At 41.3% G+C, this 17,563-nt stretch overlaps 1 protein-coding gene across 3 annotated transcripts in view; it reads right to left on the minus strand.

The window, feature by feature from the left end:
- Nucleotides 1-17,563, minus strand: part of mlh1 (mutL homolog 1, colon cancer, nonpolyposis type 2 (E. coli)) — a 90,799-nt gene that overhangs the window by 9,666 nt on the left and 63,570 nt on the right. For all 3 annotated transcript variants that reach the window (XM_041190293.1, XM_041190295.1, XM_041190294.1), the window contains 6 exons: nucleotides 16,710-16,858; nucleotides 16,348-16,456; nucleotides 11,059-11,122; nucleotides 10,811-10,975; nucleotides 10,493-10,585; nucleotides 4,853-4,978 (listed from right to left, as the gene is read on the minus strand). In XM_041190293.1, the coding sequence (XP_041046227.1) occupies nucleotides 4,853-4,978; nucleotides 10,493-10,585; nucleotides 10,811-10,975; nucleotides 11,059-11,122; nucleotides 16,348-16,456; nucleotides 16,710-16,858 (706 nt within the window). The remainder of the gene's footprint in view (nucleotides 1-4,852; nucleotides 4,979-10,492; nucleotides 10,586-10,810; nucleotides 10,976-11,058; nucleotides 11,123-16,347; nucleotides 16,457-16,709; nucleotides 16,859-17,563) is intronic.

The raw sequence follows: 17,563 nt of genomic DNA on the forward strand, positions 1-17,563 counted from the left end.
AGCTTCAAGATAAGTGGCAGACGGTGTACGGGGGACATGAGGAAGAACTTTTTTACACAGGGAGTAGTGGGTGTCTCAAATTCGCTGCCCAAGTTGGTGGTAGAGGCAGAAATTTTAAACTCTTTTAAAAAGTACCTGGATCTGCACCTAAAGTGCTCTAAGCTGCAGGGCTATAGGCCGGGAAGGAAGGTGGGATTAGAAAGGGCACCTGGGTGTCCTCGGGCTGGCATGGACAAGATTGGCTGAATGGTCTCCTTCTGTGCTGTAACTTTTCTTGGTTCTATGGAGTGTTAATCTCTTTGTAAAAATCATAATTTTGTTTGTATTTAGCATTTAACTGAAATTTGCTGTCTAATTTCTAAATTGTCCAACTTTAAGCAAGGTTTTCAGGACTCCATTGCAAGAGGAGTTGAAGTTAGCTAATTAAGGAAAGAGGGAAAGTTACCTGGATGCTTTGTACCAGGAAGCAGCCATCCCAGTTAGGATAGGGTTTTCTGATTTGGTCAGTGGTCAGGGACAAGAGAGTGTGACTGCAACTGAGGCAGGTAAGGAGACCAGTAAGGCAAAAACGGGTAAGGAGGGCAAGAGTGCAGCAGCCTCAGCTTTTGAAATTGTCTAACAGGTTTGAGGTTCTCTCAGCTTTTTTGGATGACAGTGGGGTTTGCAGGGTAGATTAGCTGACTGACCATGGCACTGTGGTACTGGAAGCCATTCAAGTGGGTGAGGGGTAGGGTGGCCAGGTTGGAGGGGGGGGTGGGAGCAAAAAGGAATGTAGTGGCAATAAGGGATAATATAGTGAGGGGGATTGGCAAGAGCAAGGGTCCAGATGGCTGTGTTGCCTGCCCAGTGCCAGGGTTCAGGACATCTGCTCAGGGCTGGAGAGGAACTTGCAGTGGGAGGATCCGGTTGTCGTGATCCATGTAGGTACCAACGACATAGGCAGAACTAGGAAAGAAGTTCTGCATTGTCAGTATGAGGAGCTAGGCACTAAATTAAAACACAAAACCTCAAAGGTAATAATCTCTGGGTTATAATAGGAGCCACGTGCAAAATGGCATACAGCAAATAAGATTAGAGAAATGAATATATGGCTCAAAGACCGGTACAGGAGAAGTGGATTCCAGTTCGTGGTGCACTAGCACCAATACTGGGGAAAGTGGGATCTGCACCTTTGGGACAGTCTGTACCTGAACCATGCTGGGGTTGATGTTCTAGTGAGCTATCTAATTAGGGAAGTAGAGAAGATTTTAAACTAAATAGTGGGGCCAAGGGATCAAATGTGGGAAGATGTGGTAAACCAAAGAATAAAGACAAGGCAAGAGAAAAGGTATTAACATGGGCAATGATAAACAGAACATGACAGGAAGGGATAAAGAGTACAAATTTAAGAGTAAAACAGCAGTACGGTAGTCAAAGCTAGAGGCTCCAAAAATAATAAAAGGATAAAACTAAAGCTCTGTATCCGAATGCATATATATGAACTGACAGTGCAAACAGAAATAAATATGATCTGATAGCCAATAGAAAGACATGAGATAGATTGGGACCTGAATATTTAAGGGTACGTGACTTTTAGGAAGGACAGAAAGCTAGGAAAGGGTAGAGGGATGGGTCTGCTAATTAATGATAGTATTAGAGCAATACAGAGGGATGACCTAAGTGCAGGAAACCAGGATGTCGAAGTGGTGTAGGTTGAGATGAGAAATTATAAAGGCAAGAAGTCACTTTTGGAAGTGGTTTATAGGTCCCCTAATTGTAACCTCACGGTAGGAGTGTATAAAAGAAGAGATAATAGAAGCTTGTCAGGAAGGTACGGCGATAATCATGGGATTTTAATCTACATATAGACTGGAAAAATCAGATGGGCATAGATAGCCTAGTTAAGAATTTCATAGAATGTTTTCGGGACAGGTTTCTTAGGACACCACATTCTGAAGCCAACCAGAGGGCAGGCTATACTAGACTTGGTATTGTACAACGAGATAGGATTAATTGAAAACCTCATAGTGAAGGCACCCCTGGGTAGCAGTGAACATAATACGGTTGAATTTTACATTCAGTTTGAGGGAGTGAAGAGTAGGTCCAAGACTAGTATTTTAAATTTAAATATGAGCAATTATGTGAGAATTAAAGCAAGTTAGCTGAAGTGAACTGGGAAATTAGGTTAAGGGACAGGTCAATAGAGATGCAGTGACAGACATTTGAAGGGATATTTCTGAATACACAGAATATATATACTTTCCAATGAGAAAGAAAAATTCCAAGTGGAGGATCCACCATCTGTGGTTAACCAAAAATATTAAAGAAAGTATCAACCTTAAAGAAAAAGCATATAATTGCACAACGACATGTGGCAGGTCAGGATATAGGACAGAATATAAAGAACAGCAAAGGATGAAAAAAAATTAATAAGGAGAGAAAAATTAGAGTATGAGAGAAAGCTAGCTAGAAATATAAAGACGGACAATAAGAGTTTCTATGGATAATTAAAGAAGAAAAGAGTTAATAATGTGAATGTTGGTCCTATTCAAAGCAAGTCTGGGGAATTAATAATTGAAAATAAGGAGATGGCAGATGAATTGAACAGGTATTTTGCATTGGTCTTCACTACAGAAGGTACAAGTAACATCCCAGAAATAGCTGTAAATCAGGAACTGAAAGGGGGAGGGAGAGGAGCTCAGGAAAATTGCAATCACCAGGAATGCGTTACTTAGCAAATTGTTGGAGCTGAGGGCTGACAAATCCCCGGGTTCTGATGGACTTCTTCCTAGGGCCTTAAGAAGTGCTGAGTGAGATAGTTGATGAGTTGGCTTTAATTTTCCGAAATTCCCTTCCCTGGATTCCAGGAAGGTGCCATTAGTTTGGAAAATGGCAAATATAACTCCTTTATTCAAAAAGGGAGGGAAACAGAAAGCAGGAAACCACAGGCCAGTTAGCTTAACATCTGTCACAGGGCAAATGTTGGAAGCTATTATTAAAGATGTTATGGCAGGATATTTAAAAAAATTCAAGGCAATCAGGTCAACATAGTTTTGTGAAGGGGAAATCATGTTTAACTAATTTATTGAAATTCTTTGAAGGAGTCACATGTGCTGTGGATAAAGGGAAACTGGTGGAGGTACTGTATTTAGATTTCCAGAAGATATTTGAGAAGGTTCCTCATCACAGATTACTGGGGAAAATAAAAGCTCATGGTGTCGGAGGTAACATATTGGCCTGGATAGAAGATTGGCTAGCTAACAGGAAACAGACGGTAGACACAAATGGATTTTTTTCTGGTTGGCAGGATGTAACTAGGTGTGCCACAGGGGTCTATGGTGGACCCTGAACTTTTTACAATTTATATAAATGACTTGGATGAAGGGATTGAAGGTATGGTTGCTAAATTGCCGATGACCACAAAGCTAGGTAGGAAAATAAGTTGTGGAGAGGATTTAAGGAGGCTACAAAAGAAACATAAATAGGTTAAGTGAGTGGAAAAATATCTGGCAAATGGAGTATAATGTAGGTAAATATGAAATTGTCCATTTTGACAGGAAGAATAAAAAAAGAAAACATGTAAATAGTGAGAAATTGCAGAGCTCCAAGGTTCAGAGGGATCTGGGTATCCTAGTGCATGAGTCACAAAAGGCTAGTGCGCAGGCACGGCAAGTACTGGGAAAGAATGTTACCGTTTATTGCAAGGGGAATTTAATACAAAAGTAGGGAGATTATGCTTCAGTTGTATAGGGCACTGGTGAGACCACATCTGGAATACTGTGTACAGTATTGGTCTCCTTATTTAAGGAAGGATGTAAATGCATTAGAAGCAGCTCAGAGAAGGCTTACTAAACTAATACCAGGAATGGGCAGGTTACCTTACGAGGAAAGATTAGACAGGCTGGGCTTGTATCCCTGGAGTTTAGAAGAGTAAGAGGGGACTTGCTTGAAACATATAAGATCCTGAGGGCTCTTGACAGGGTTGATGTGGAGAGGATGATTCTAGATTCTGGGAGAAACCAGAACTAGGGGTCACTGTTTAAAAATAAGGGATCACCCATTTAAGACAGAGATTTGAAGAAATTTTCTCTCTCTGAGGGTACTGAGTCTAATGAGGTAGATAGTTTCTTGATAAACAAGGGGGTGAAAGTGTGGGTAGGCGGGAGGTTACAATCAGATCAGCCATGATCTTATTGAATGGCGGAGCAGGCTCGAAGGGCTGAATGGCCTACTCCAGCTCCTCCTCCTAGTTCATATATATGTTCGTATGTATGTGAGACTGCACCTGGAGTATTGTGTGCAGTTTTAGTCTCCTTTCCCAAGGAAATATATACTTGCCATGGAGGGAGTCAACAAACTCCTGGGATGGAGGGATTATTCTATGAGGAAAAATTAAATAGACTGGGCCTTTATTCTCTAGAGTTTAGATGAATGAGAGGTGCTCTCATTCAAATGTACAAAATTCTTACAAGGCTCGACAAGGTAGATGCAGGAAGGATGTTTCCCCTGGCTGGGGGATCCAGAAGCATGGGACACAGTCTCAGAATAAGGGCAGGCCATTTAGGACTGAGATGAGGAAGAATTTCTTCACTCAAAGGGTGGTGAATCTTTGGAATGCTTTGCCCCAGAGGACTGTGGAGGCTTAGTTGTTGAGAATAGTCGAGACAGAGATCAATGGATTTCAACATATTAAAAACATCCAAGAAATACGGGGATAGTGCAGGAAAGTGGCGTTGAAATAGAAGATCAGCCATGATTGCAGTGAATGGTGAAGTTGGCTTGAAGGACTGAATGGCTAACGCTGGCTCCTATTTCTTATGTTTGAAGATTTGACCTCATTTTAGAATAATAAACCAGTCGATCACATTTGTACCTGCTGATCCGGATTCAGTGACATGTGTGTCTCAGTATCCAGTGTATACTCTTTTCTGATGGAGTAAAACATACCACATTCCTTGCTTAATTTTTCAAAACACTCCTTCTCTTCATCCCAGTTCACCTACACAATAATAAGAACACATTATATCTCTGAAATCATAAAAGCTACCAGACACAAAAGGAAATTGATTAGAAAAGGATTAGACCCAACAACAACAACAACTCCTATCTTGCATTGTTATCTGGTGTTGTATGCAACAATTTTTAAGAACTATGAAATGTTGAAGTAAAGGTTATACATTATTCATTACTATCACTATGCACGGTGATGCAACATATGGCATGATGGAGGGAGGGGGGAGGTGCGTTCTGAACTTTTCACCAATTTATCAAGAAGGTGGATTGAGCTGGGAATTGGAGACAGCTGAAAGCCAATGAGAGAACTGTACGTACAAGAGCCAAATACTGCAGATGTTGGTCATCCAAAATAAAACAGAATTCTCAAAATACTCAGCAGGTCAGGTAGGTCGATGACCCTTCATCAGAACGGAGGAAGTAATAGGTTTTAAGCAAATGAAAGCAGAGGAAAGTGTAGAACAACAACTAAAGGGAAGATCTGATATAGGGCAGAGGCCAGGACCGATTAAACGACAAAAGGTTTCATGATAGAAAAGCCAAAGCAAATGCTGATGGGACAAGTAAGGTACGAATGGCTGTAAAGCAGCTGTCCAAATGAATGAACAATAAAAAACCAAACTAGGTTATGATCTAAAATTGTTGAACTCAACGTTGAGTCCAGAAGGCTGTAGAGTACTGAGTCGCAAGATAAATTGCTGTTCCTCAAGCTTCTGTTGAGCTTGTTTGGAACAGTGCAGCAAGCCATGGACAGAAAAGTTGGAGGGGGAGAAAGGGGGAAAATTGAAATGACGAGCAACAGGGAATTCAGGGTCATGCCTGGGGTCATGCCTTGTGGACCGAATGGAGGTGCTCCACAAAGTGGTCACACAGTCTGCAAAACAAAAATAAAAATACCTGGAAAAACTCAGCAGGTCTGACAGCATCTGCGGAGAGGAATACAGTTAACGTTTCGAGTTCGTATGACTCTTTAACAGAACTAAGGAAAAATTGGTCCCCCCAATGTAGAGAAAAGCACGTTGTGAGCAGCAAATACAGAATTTTTACAGTGCAGAGGGAGGGCATTTAGCCCATCGAGTCTGCACTGGCTCTCTGAAAGATCATTCTACCTAGTCCCACTCCCCTGCCTTATCCTTGCAACCTTGCACATTATTTTTAGATGGCAATCCAATTCCTTTTGAATACCTCAATCAAACCTGCCTCTGCCACCTCTCAGGAAGTTCAATCTAGACTCCAACCGCCCTCTGGGTGAAAAAAATTTTCCTCACATCACTTTTACTCATGTTGCCAATTATTTTGAATCTATGCCCTCTAGTTCTTGATGCTCTCTTCAGTGGGAACAGTTTCTCTTTATTTACCCTGGCCATAACCCTCAGGATCTTGAATACCTCTATCAAGTCTCCTCTCAGCCTTCTTTTCCCCAAGGAAAACAGTCCCAACCTCTCCAACCTTTCGTCATAGCTACTAAACACATCTTGCCAATGCCTTCACATCCTTCCTCAAGTAGAACTGGACACATTACTCCAGATGAGGCCTAACTAGCATCTTAATACAGCTGACTAAATTGAAAGAAGTACAAGTAATTTGCTGTTTTGGGGAGGAGTGTTTGGGGTCTTGGATAATGAGAAGGGAAGAAGTAAAAGGGCAGGTGTTGCATCTCCTGTGCTTACTTGGAAAGGTGCTGTTGGAAAAGGAGTTGTTGGAGGTGACTGAGGAGTGGTCCAGTGCACCGTGAAGGTGTCTAAATGCTGAAAGGGGATGACAGGGTAAGATGTGTTTCGTGGATGTATCACACTGTAGGTGTCATGAATGGTGGAGGATGATCCATTGAATACAGAGGCTAGTGGGATGCACAATAAGGACAAGGGGAACCCTATCATGGTTCTGGGAGAGAGGGTAAGGGGTGAGAGCCGAAGTGCATGAAATAGGTTGGAAACAGTGGAGGGCCCTGTCAACCATACTGACAGGATTCCTCAGCTGAATAAAAAGGAAGGTATATCGGAAGTGGGAATTACAGACTTGCAGACTGAACTTGAAGTCTTCCAAGGCTATGTGGCCAACCTCAAATAATTGGAAGAGGATCACGCCTCCTCACTATCAATCTCTACTGTCTGTTTTCGAGATCTATTTTAAAAAAGAGACTTAGTTTACATAGACTGCAGTGATATCAGAGGCAATTGACTAGCTGAAGGTCTAGCTATTCATCCTGTAGTTCAGTCCTGCCATCAAGCTGTCAACAGCAACAAAATGGGAACGCTTTAGCTCTATAAAAGGTGCAGAGTGGAAATAAATTGATATCCAGGAGCTGCAAGGAGAGTTTTAAGGAAACTAGGAATGTTTACACTGGGGAAAAGTAAATGGAGGGAAAATCCGAGGGTACAGATAAATTGAATTTGATAAACTACAACGTAATCACAGATTCTGTCACCAGGCACACTCAAGCTCCCATAGAACAAAGGACTTAGGAGCAGGAACAGGCCATTTAGCCCCTCAAGCCTGCTCTGTCATTCGATAAGATCATGGCTGACCTGGTTGTGTTTTCAACTCCACTTTCCTGTCTGTGCCCCCACCTCAACCAATGACTCCCTCATTTATCAAAATTAGGTTTAACTCTGCCTTGAATAAATTCAATGACCCAGCCTCCACTGCTTTCTGGGGAAGAGAATTCCACATACTAACAGCCCTCAAGATAAAATTTCGCCTCCTCTCCATCTTAAAAGGGAGACCGCTTATTCTTATACTGCGTCCCCTAGTTCTAGTCTCCACAAGAGATCAAGTATCCACACTATCAACTCTTCTCAGGATCTTATATGTTTCAATAAGATCACCTCTTATTCTTCTAAACTTTAATGAGTATAGGCCCAACCTGTCCAACCTTTCTTCATCCCAGGAATGAGTTGAGTGAACTTTCTGAACTGCTTCTAAAGCAATAATACCTTTTTTCAAATAAGGAGACCAAAACCGCACACACTACTCTAGGTGTGATCTCACCACGGCCCTATACAGCTGCAGTAAAACTTCCCTACTTTTATATTCCATTCCCCTTGCAATAAACACAAACATTCCATTTACCTTCTTAATCACTTACTGTACCTGCATATTAACTTTTTGTGCTTCATGTATCAGGACACCCAGATCCCTCCATACCACTAAGTTCAGCAATTTCCCTCCATTTAAATAGTATACTGCTTTTCTATTCTTCATGCCAAAGCGGACAAGGTCACATTTTCCCACATTATACTCCTGCCAAATTTTTGCCCACTCACTCAACCTATCTATATCCCTTTGCATACCCTCTACATCCTCTTGACAACTTACTTTCCTACCTGTCATCTACCTACCTGCCTGCAATCGGCAGATTTAGCTACCTTACATTCTGTCCCTTAATCAAAGTCATTGAAATAATTTGTAAATGTTTGCGGCTCCAGCACAGATCTCTGTGGCACTCCACTAGTTACAGCTTGCCAACCTGAAAAATACCCATTTATACATAAGAGCTAGGAGCAGGATTAGGCAATTCAGCCCCTCGAGCCTACCCTGCCATTCATTACGATCGTGGCTGATCTCATTTCAGCCTCAACTCCAATTTCCCACCCTCTCCCCTCTCAACCCATTACTAATTAAAAATCTGTCTATTTTCTCGTTAAATTTATTGTGTCCCAGCATCCATTGCACTCTGAGTGAATTCCACAGATTCACGACCCCCGAGGAAAGTAATTCCTCCTCATCTCTGATTTAAATCTACCACCCTTAGCCTAAAACTTAGCCTTTCGTTCTAGAATGCCCCAGAAGGGGAAACATCCGCTCCGCGTCTACTTTGTCGATCCCCTTTAACATCTTATTTACCTCAATTAGATCTCCTCTCATCCTCCTAAACTCTAGCGAGTATAGGCCTAAACTGCTCAATCTCTCCTCATAAGACAAGTCCCGCATCTCTGGAATCAATCTAGTGAACCTCCTCTGAACAGCCTCCAGTGCAATTACATCCTTCCTCAAGTAAGGGGACCAAAACTGTGCACAGTACTCCAGGTGCGGTCTCACCAATGCCTTGTCCAGTTGCAACAACACTTCCCTATTTTTATACTCTATTCCTTTAGCAATAAATGCCAAAATTCCATCTGCCTTCCTTATTACCTGCTGTACCTGCATACCAGCTTTCAGCGATTCATGCACAAGGACACCCACCTCTGCACTGAAGCATTCTGAAGTTTCTCTCCAATTAAATAATAAATCACCTTTTTATTCTTTTGACCAAAATGGATAACCTCACACTTATCCATGGTAAACTCCATCTGCCAAATTTTGGCCCATTCACCTAATCTGTCCATATCCATTTGTAAATTTCTTTCTTCTTCATTGCAACTTACTTTCCCACCTATTTTGGTGTCGTCTGCAAATTTAGCTATTGTACCTTCTATCCCTGAATCCAAGTCATTAATATAGATTGTAAATAGTTGGGGCCCAAGGACAGAACCCTGTGGCACCTCACTAGTTACAGCTTGCCATCCACAAAAAGACCCATTTATCCCAACTCTCTGCTTTCTGTTGGTTAGCCAATCCTCTATCCAAGCTAATATCTTACCCCTAACTCTGTGTGATCTTATCTTGTGTATTAATCTTTTGTGCAGCACCTTATCAAAGGCCTTCTGGAAGTCCAGATATATTACATGGACTGGGACCCTACTCTGTTTCCTGGTAATTAAACAATCCTTTATCCATGCTAATACGTTACCCCCTAAACCATGTTCTCTTATCTTGTATTGCAACCTTTGACGTGGCACCTTATCAAACACCTTTTGGAAATCCAAGTACACGGTATCTAAAAGTTTCCCTTTAATCCACCTTGCTTCCTCTAAAAACTCAAAGAAATTAAACACTACTTCCCTTTCACAAACCCATGTTGACCTTGCCTGATCAAATTATGATATTCTAAGTATCCTGCTATAACCTCCTAAGTGGATTCTAGCAATTTCTCTATGCCAGATGTTAGGCTAACTGGTCTCCATTTTCCTGCTTGCTGTCTCCCTTTCTTGAATAAAGGTGTTAAATTAGTTATTTTCCAATCCACTAGGACCCTTCCAGGACCTAAGGAATTTGGGAAGATTATAACCAATGAATCTACTTTCTCTGCAGCCACTTTCTTTAAGTGCTTAGAATGTAGGCCATCTGGTCTACATTTAAGTAACTCGCATACAGGGTGCTAAACGTATGTAATGGATTGCCTAAGAATAAATCAGAAATGGAGGTTGGTGGGAAATTTGAGAGGGAACTGATTTATTCTTTTAGTGAATGTAATAGCTGAGCGGTGTGACAGATTATAAACAGTATATTTTCCAAGTCCTCAACTGAAGTGAGATACTGAGCCTCCTGTCTGCGTTTTGTCCTCAGAGGACCAGGCACCTCAGTGTGATATAGGACTCAAAATCTACTTCTTGGCATTGAGAGTTTTGAACCAAGCAAATATGCTGAAATGGTCTTTATCAGTCCTCAGGGTACCCACCTCTGTAGCAAGACGCAGGATGAACATTGGCAGTCCCTCCAGAGCTGGGACATAGTTTTCCAAGAGCAGAGGTAATCCAATTAGGTTTCCCTCCTAGGAATAACCACAGTAAATAAATTCTAAGAACGTGTGCATTAAAACATTCTCCAGCATGTCACATGGAAAATAGGTGATATTTGCTGTCACCAGGTGGTCAGTTATATAATTGCAACGACTGGCACTTTAATACTATATCATCTTTACACAAACTGCTCTTAACTGCCCAAGCTGGTCACTCCAAATTCTAACAATTTTTAGTATTTTAAATAGTATACTAACCTCATCAATACCAAGGGAAAAATAATCTTGCAGCATTTCAGATTTTGTCTTCAAAAAATCTACAATATACTCCGCCAATCCCTCTTTGGGACCATCCTCTTCTGTCCAGCCACTTTCTGGACTATCCAAAGCCAACATAGCCAGTTCATACAAGGGGGCAGGGCTCTAAACATAAGGTAAAGAACAAACTCGATGTCTTGTGTTAGCAAAAAAATGACTAAGACAAAAAAATAACATCACATACTTACCGACAACTTCAACACTCCAAAATTCCCAAAGTCATAGATTAAGATTTGGTAAAACAATTCTTGACTGAAAGAAAAGTACAAATTGTGGTCAGAAAATTGTGCACACACGAAATGGCATTTCACAAAAGCAGTAGCACTGTGAGATCAGTCAGTTCAAAGACAATAATATTTTTACTAACTTTTTTTATAAAAAAGGAAAATGCTGAAAATCTGATATACAGGCAGAAAATTCTGGAAATACTAGCATCTGTGGAAACAACTAATATTTCAGAGTTCACTGGAAACTGTTTTCAGTGTTGACAAAAAGTCATTGAGCTGAAATGTTGACTCTCTTTCTCTTCCCACAGATGCTGTCTGACTTGAGTACTCCAAAATTTTCTGTTTTTAATCTTAAATTTTGCGGTTGATTCCCTTTTTTTTAAAGAAAAGATATCAATCAAGCTGAATCAGTAGACTTTCAGAGATTCTGCTCGGACTACAGATTGAGAATAATGTTCATAAATCCGCCTTCTCCATTCTCAGCACTCCCCACTTCCCCATCATAATTAATTATAATGATATGACATGAACACACGGAGCCCCACACTCGATTGTCCGCTCCATTCCCTTTCAATGAGACTCCATGTTTGAAGCAAAAATTTACTCTATTGTGGAAACTGCTCTAAATCACTCTTTGTGGAATCCTAGAGCTATGCAACGAACTTTCTCAGTCTTTCCCTTCCTCTTGCAAAACCCAAGCTTGGTGTCACAAAATCACTACCTCCTGAGTAATCTTGTCTTCCTTTTGACTCTACTCAGTCTAAGTGGTGCCTCTAACTTGGACCATTGGGTTCAGCTGGAGTCACAATAATAAAAGGAAGTTATCCTCGGAGGTGGTTATTTTCTGAGGGAATAGTCAGCCTCTGCAACAGGGTGCAGGCACCTGCGGCAGATGCCAATTCACCGAATTTCTTTAAACGAGAGCTGGACCTGTTTCTGGTTGCGGCAAAAAACATCTCCTACAAAAAGTAGGTACTGCATAGAGTCATCAGGGCCAGACTGTTCTACTGGATGAGTTTAGATCACCTAAGCAGGTAAGAGAAGCTCCCAGATTTTCACAGAGTCTTTACAGTGCAGAAGGAGGCTATTTGGCCCATCGAGGCTGCACTGGGTCTCTGAAAGCACATTCTACATAGTCCCACTCCCCTTGCACATGCTCTCTTTTCAGAAAGCAATCCAATTCCCTTTTTAATACCTCGATCAAACCTGCCTCCACCACCCTCTCAAGAAGTTCGTTCCAGACTCCAAACACACTGGGTGAAAAATTTTTTCCTCACATCACTTTTACGTCTTTTGCCAATTATTTTGAATATGTGCCTTCCAGTTCTTGATGCTCTCTTGAATGGGAACAGTATGCCACTATTTACCCTGTCCACACCCCTCAGGGTCTTGAATACCTCTATCAAGTCTCCTGTCAGCCTTCTTTTCTCCAAGGAAAACAGTCCCAACCTTTCCAATCTATCCTCATAGCTATAGTTCTTCAAGCTTGGAACCATTCTTGTGAATCTGCTCTGTACTCTCTTCAATGCTTTCGCATCCTTCCTCAAGTATGGTGCCCAGAAATTGACAGAGTACTCCAGATGGGGCCCAAATAGTGTCTTATACAAGTTCAACATGACCTCCTTATTCTGGTACTCAATGCCCCTATTAATAAAGCCTAAGATACTATATGCTTTCTTAACTGGTCTCTCAACATGCCCTGCCATCTTCAATGACATATGTACATATACACTGAGGTTTCCCTGTTCCTGCACCTCCTTTAGAGTTTGTCCCTTTGGTTTATACCGTCTTTCCATATTCTACCTGCCAAAATGAATCACTTCACACTTCTCTGCATTGAACTTCGTCTGACACTTGTCTGCCCAATGTTATGATTCCCAGCTGAGGTTACCACTGGACAAGCCTGAACCCAGGGTTGAATCCAGCTTGATAGATCCTAACTTTTATTTGTTTGCTTAAGATACGTGGAGAAGGGCTATTGAACAGAGTCACTGGAGTCAGCCAATGAACTTTTAACAAAAGCATAAAACATTTATTAAACAAGAAAAGAACTATACTACAATACTCCTTCACCCACAACTACACCTTTATAGATATATGCAGATTTGTGAAGATATCACAGGCTACAAAAGCTACCTTATACTATAATGCTCACAGTAAGTACACAGTCTATGTAAACTGTAAGGAACATGTCTTTTTATTTCTGTTGGACTGTTGTAAAGAACATAGCATTTTATTTTCTGTTGGATTGTGGATTAAAATTACAATAGCTGCAGTTTGAAAGACATGACTACTGCAACAGGATGAGAGATATATATCATGTTGCAGTCCTGGAACAGAGTTGCCATGAAAGACAGGATGATGCCGGAAAGGAGTCCTGGACCAAGGGAGCTGCCTGACAACAACGTTTTAATTGGTTCCTGACCAGGGTTTGTGTGAAGGACAGGGTGGCAGAATAGCTCCTAGCCTGAAAGGAACATGACCTAAAACCTCTTTTTCTCCTGTGTGCAGAAGATTCCAGTAATTCTACAATAATAGCTAGCTGGCTTTTTCTCTCCCCCCCCCCCATATCTCTATAACCTGCTCTCTCTCTGAAAACCCCTGTCAAGAGGCAAAGGGGAAAATCACTGTTCGAGACATTGAAAGGCAAGTGCTCAAGCAGTGAACTAAATGCTGAAAGTGCTAGAAGACCACCTCATGTCATCAACAATAACTGAAAGGAATTTGGAAGACATTGATCAAAATCAACCCACTGAATCCTGTATTCCGGAATTGGTGCTATTGAACTCTTTATCCCACCCTTAAAATCCATGATTTGTGTGTCTTGTGTCTGTGTGTGTGTATATATATAATATATAGGGATTTAAGAAGGGAGTAGAGTTTTAGTTATAGTGTTAGAAGTTAGCAGGTTCACATTTCTTTCTTTTGCCACTGCCTAATGACAGTTTGTTCAACAAACCGTTATTTACTTATTAAGTTTACAAACCTGGTGCTCGTATTCTGTTAACCTAAATTAAATAGTTAAGTTGAATTGGGGCAATCTGATGGTTTGGTCAAACTTTTCACATTTGTCGTGGCTCAGGGAACAGTGGGGCTTGATATTACAGTACACTATCCCCAGTGAGTTGTGACAAAACCAATTGGCAACCTGTAGTCAAGACACATCACAATCTGAAACCGAGTGACAGGTACCACCTCAATCAGATGCTATGGATCTCTCATCAACTCCCCACAGACGCTTGTTACACTGTGAGCCAACCTGTCTTTCACACCAGGGTTCCAATCTCCACTGTCTAAGAACTCGCCTTGGAATCTTCTCCCAACTAACGCTTTGTGTCAGACACCTTCTGCAAGGGTTCACCTCCAGGGTTTCGAACTCTCCTGATGTTCTCCTCCCCTGGGTCACCACATGTATTCAAGCTTTCTTCCATGCACTCTCTCTCACTGACTCAGCTGTCAACAGTACACCACTGCTTCACATGTCCATAGCAAAGAGGTACAGACCTTCAATTACCTCTTTGGACCTTCTGACTTAATCTCTTTAACTCTGCTTCCTGCAGCTTGGAGTGTTAAGCTTGGAGCCTATCTCTGTCCCTCACCCTTAACTTCACTTAACGGGACCTTTTCCAGGTTGTGTACTTCTTTTGACTAGAGGGTCTTCTTGGGACTTTCTCCTGTTCTACTCCCCTAGATTCTTGGGGACTTTTTTCTTTAGCTTGGAACTGGCTATCTGCCCTTCTAGGTTACTTCTGCCTGGCAGCTGTCTTCAAAACTGAACTCAAAACTGCTTTTCTAGATATATGTGAGTGTGTGTGTGTGTGTGTTTGTGTGTGTGTGTGTATAGGTGGGAGGGGCCTGCCTCTCTGGACCCCTGTTGCTAGGCAACAGCCCAGTTTTTCTACTCTTGTGTTTGCTTAACTTCTCTTCCAGTTGTAAACTCTCATTAGAGATACAGGCACCTTTTAAAGTAAAACTAAAACTCAACTTGACCTTTTTTAACACAAGTACCGAAGTATAAATCAAACTTAAACTTTAAAGCTAAAACCCATTCCTAACACCTACAAATACAAATATAACTTACTTAAACTATTTCTCTTTCCTAACACCAACCCACCAACATGTCTATGTCCTTTTGAGGTTCAAGGCTATCTTCATCGCAGCTGACAATATTTCCAATCTTTGTGTCATTTGCAAATTTTGGAATCATGCCCTGAACACTCCAGTCTAGGTCATTAATATAAATCAGGAAGAACAGGGTCCCAAAACTGACCGCTGGGGAACTCCACTATAAACCTTCCTCCAATCTGAAAAACAACCATTTATCACTACTCAGTTTCCTGTCACTCAGCCAATTTCTTACCCATAAGCTAGAATTTTTCTCACAAGTCTGATGCGTGTCACTGTATCAAATGCCTTTTGAAAATCCATAAACACATCAACAGCATTGCCATTATCAACCTTCTCTGTTACCTCCTCAAAAAAACTCCAGCAAGTTAGTTAAACATGACTTTCCCTTAATTAATCGATGCCGCCTTTCCTTAATTATCCTGCACTGACCTAAGTGATTACTGATTTTGTTCCGAACTATAGTTTTGGTAAGTTTCTCTACCACTGAAGTTAAACTGTAGATGCTGGCTTTATCCTTGCGCTCCTTTTTGAACAAGTGTGCAACATTCACAATTCTCCAGTCCTCTGGCACCACGTCTGCGTCTAAGGAAGACTGGAAGATTACCACTCATACCTCTGCAATTTCTCTCTCACTTCCCTCAGTTCCCTTGGATGCATCTCATCCAGTCCTGGTACCTTATCTATTTTAAGTAGAGATAGCCTAACAACAATTTCTCCTCAATTTTCTCCAGCATCACTCCCAATATTGACCTGTGTTTTTTTTAAATCTGGTTTTTGACCTCTCCCAGGCGATCATGTAGCTTCTGCAGACTGTGGGGGTGGATATACTCTGATGCACAAAGCATCATAGTTGTATAGAGAAAGCAAAATGGACCAATGTATCATTTCTTGTCCATCAATGTACATTTTCTGTACACCTTGAAACTTTTAATTAAGTTGTTTAATTTGTCCATACTAATACCAAACAATCACAAGGACACTTCAGCAATGAAATGTCCTGGTTTCACTTTAACCCCTTTTTATGCATGGTTGGACTTGAAATTGTCATGATTATCATACAGAGTATAACTAACAGGCTCACTCAATAGAGATAGTACTGCGTTAAAAGGATGAACAAGTTACCTGAGTTTAGTGGTGTTGATCAGATAAAGTTTAGTCTGATACTGTACCAGTGCCCACTGAGGGTTCACACAACCTATAAATGAATGATTCTGCAACATATCTTGCAGACCTTAGAAACAAAATAACAAAGAGCATTAGTGCCCTGACCCAATAATGCAAGAGTAAAAGCAACTGCATTTCAAATTAGAGTTCTGTAATGTGTTGGCCCAATTTTCATTCACCTTTACCCAACCAACGTTGAATAATGGCTCAGCTAATGTGTCTGTAAGCGACATTAATGGGTACATAAGACCATCGCACATCAACTTCTGCTTCTCCCCTACACTTTTTCTGGCAAAGTGTCGAATAGCTGGTTCCTATACCTGTGTGGTTTTGACTGTTGGTCTCTTCCCGCAGGCTGAGGACACTGGTTAGGTTAATAATTCGCCTCTTTGGAAAATGGGCAGCTGTCAAATCACAACTGGAGTTCACTTCCTTTACCTCACCTGGTGAATCTGCCCTCGACCGTTTCCTAACAGTAAACAAGAATGTGTCTTCAATAAATATCAAGTTGCATTAACATAATTGATACACTGTCAGTCAGTTTCTCATATGCATTTATTCCATTCTTTGCCATTCACTTTCAACTGCAGATTATTTTTGAATCCCTTCCTTAACTAACTTGACATCATGCAAGCGCATGTGTGAGAGAGCGAGCATGCATGAGCGGAAACGAGCGGGTACAAGTGAGCATGTGCACTGTGATGACTAATTCAGTGTCAGGCCCAACAGATAAGATGCAACATTACTGGGCTACATTTTCAGCTCCCTCAGGACCACAGTGCAACAAAAGTCAAACCATGAACGGAAACTGTAAGAAAGCAACGATGCCTTATATTTTTGTTTTTGATAACTCAGTAACCTCTTTGCTTGTAGCAAGACCTGTAGACTCCTGGAATCGTTCCCAACTGGGGACATAGTGAAGGGTTTTCCTATTTTTGAATCAAAATATTTCAGGAACAAAATCCCATGCTAAGAAACTGACATGGTGTTTTACCTGCCACTTCGCATTTTTAATAGAAATCCAAAGTTCCCTTGGCATTTAGAATTTAGCAGCATCATTTTTTGAATTCTTTCATGGACATCACTAGCTGGGCCAGCACTTTTATTACCCATCCCTAATTGCCCTTGGGAAGGTGGTGGTGAGCCATCTACTTGAACCACTGCCGTCCGTGTG

Source organism: Carcharodon carcharias, chromosome 6 (assembly GCF_017639515.1).
Source record: "Carcharodon carcharias isolate sCarCar2 chromosome 6, sCarCar2.pri, whole genome shotgun sequence".
Taxonomy (NCBI): Eukaryota; Metazoa; Chordata; class Chondrichthyes; order Lamniformes; family Lamnidae; genus Carcharodon; species Carcharodon carcharias.